The 1661-nt window shown below is 40.9% G+C and overlaps 1 protein-coding gene across 1 annotated transcript; it reads left to right on the forward strand.

Moving 5' to 3' along the window:
• The first annotated feature begins 205 nt into the window (after nt 1-205).
• Nucleotides 206-1150, forward strand: LOC107295681 (olfactory receptor 11L1-like). Its single transcript, XM_015825006.1, has one exon. The coding sequence runs from the start codon at nt 206-208 to the stop codon at nt 1148-1150; it is 945 nt and encodes a 314-aa protein (XP_015680492.1).
• Nucleotides 1151-1661: the final 511 nt, after the last annotated feature.

Raw genomic sequence — 1661 nt, forward strand, 5'->3', positions numbered from 1 at the left:
GTGTATGAAATGTGTACTTGTACCAAATTAATTCAGGTGGCTTTGTTCAAATCAAAGTTGAAAAAGGGTGAATGGGTGCCTTGAATGTGTTTATTGGAAGAATAAATGCTTTCCCCACTAGCATCTCTATTCTCAAACACATTTTGTTTCTTTCCTATGTCTTCCACTTCCTTTTGATGCTGGCTGTACAGACTGGACCAAGAATATGCTGAATGGCACCTCAGTCCCCAAATTCATGCTGCTTGGCTTTCCTGAGCTTCAGGAGTTCCAATTACTGTCCTTCGTCATTCTCCTCTCCGTCTATCTCTTCATACTCCTTGGCAATGGCTTGATCATTGTCCTATCCCATATAGATATGAGCTTGCGATTCCCCATGTACTTTTTCCTGAGGCATTTCTCATTCCTTGAGATGTGTTATACCTCAGTTACTCTTCCCCAGTTGCTAAGAAATGTCCTCAGGGCATCCTGTGCCATCTCCTTCTGGACCTGCCTCACTCAGATGTATTTCTTCTTTTTCTTTGGCTCCACAGAGTTCCTTCTCTTGGCTGCTATGGCCTATGATAGGTATTTAGCCATCTGTCACCCATTGCAATATCCAGTGCTCATGGACAGCCATGTTTGTGTCTGCCTCGCCTTGGGTTCCTGGCTGATTGGATTTTTGACTCCCTTCCTGCCCATAGCCTTCATTTCACAGTTGCCATTTAACAGCAGCAACCAGATCAACCACTTCTTCTGTGACACGGGGCCCTTGATTAAGCTCTCGACTGGAAATACTTTTATGGCTGACACAATGGTATTCCTGGTCTCCGCAGTGATTGTTCTCATATCTTTCCTTCTGACATTGACTTCATACGCGCTGATTGTTTCAGCCATCTGCCATATCCCTTCTGTGTCAGGAAGGCATAAGGCCTTTTCTACCTGTTCCAGTCACCTCATGGTGGTTACTATCTTCTACGGGACAGTAATCTTCACATATCTCTGCCCTCATTCTGATCAGACTTTTGAAATAGAAAAAGTTGTCTCACTGCTCTATGCTGTGGTCACTCCAGTGTTGAATCCAATTATCTACACCCTGAGAAACAAAGATGTGAAAAGATCTGTGGAAAAGATCCTCTACCGTGTAAAGAACAAGCAAAGAAAAATGTCATAAACCTCATCCGACAAAACTGGCAAGCTGAGGGAAAGTTGTAGTAAATAAACATATCTTTGTACAGAAGACACTCGCATGTGTTTTTAACTGACAATAAAGTGACATTCTTGAGTCCTTGTAAACATCAGTGTATATATTTTTATGCTGTGTATTAGCACATGACATACACTGAGGAATTGTCTTCAAAGCTGTATTATTGTTGGAAGGGTTTTTTTGTTGTAACAATTAGCAAAACAAATTAAAGCCAAACAAGGAAGAGATTGTTTTTTCTTGAAACAGAAAATAAAATATGTTTTCTAATACATTTGTACAGTAGTGACTCTTCACCCACATTAGCTCAATACATCACTTGGGCCCAACAAATGTGCAACAAAGAACAGTCCAGCCTTTGGAATATTAAGAAGGATGAAGTGAATTTCTAAATTCAATCCATATAAATACAGAAGTGATCGAATCAGTAGTGAGCCTTGGGCAGAATTTAGAGATAGATGCCCACTTCCTGATCAGCAGA

Source organism: Protobothrops mucrosquamatus, unplaced genomic scaffold (genome assembly GCF_001527695.2).
Source record: "Protobothrops mucrosquamatus isolate PMUCROS unplaced genomic scaffold, P.Mucros_1.0 scaffold2445, whole genome shotgun sequence".
Lineage (NCBI taxonomy): Eukaryota > Metazoa > Chordata > Lepidosauria > Squamata > Viperidae > Protobothrops > Protobothrops mucrosquamatus.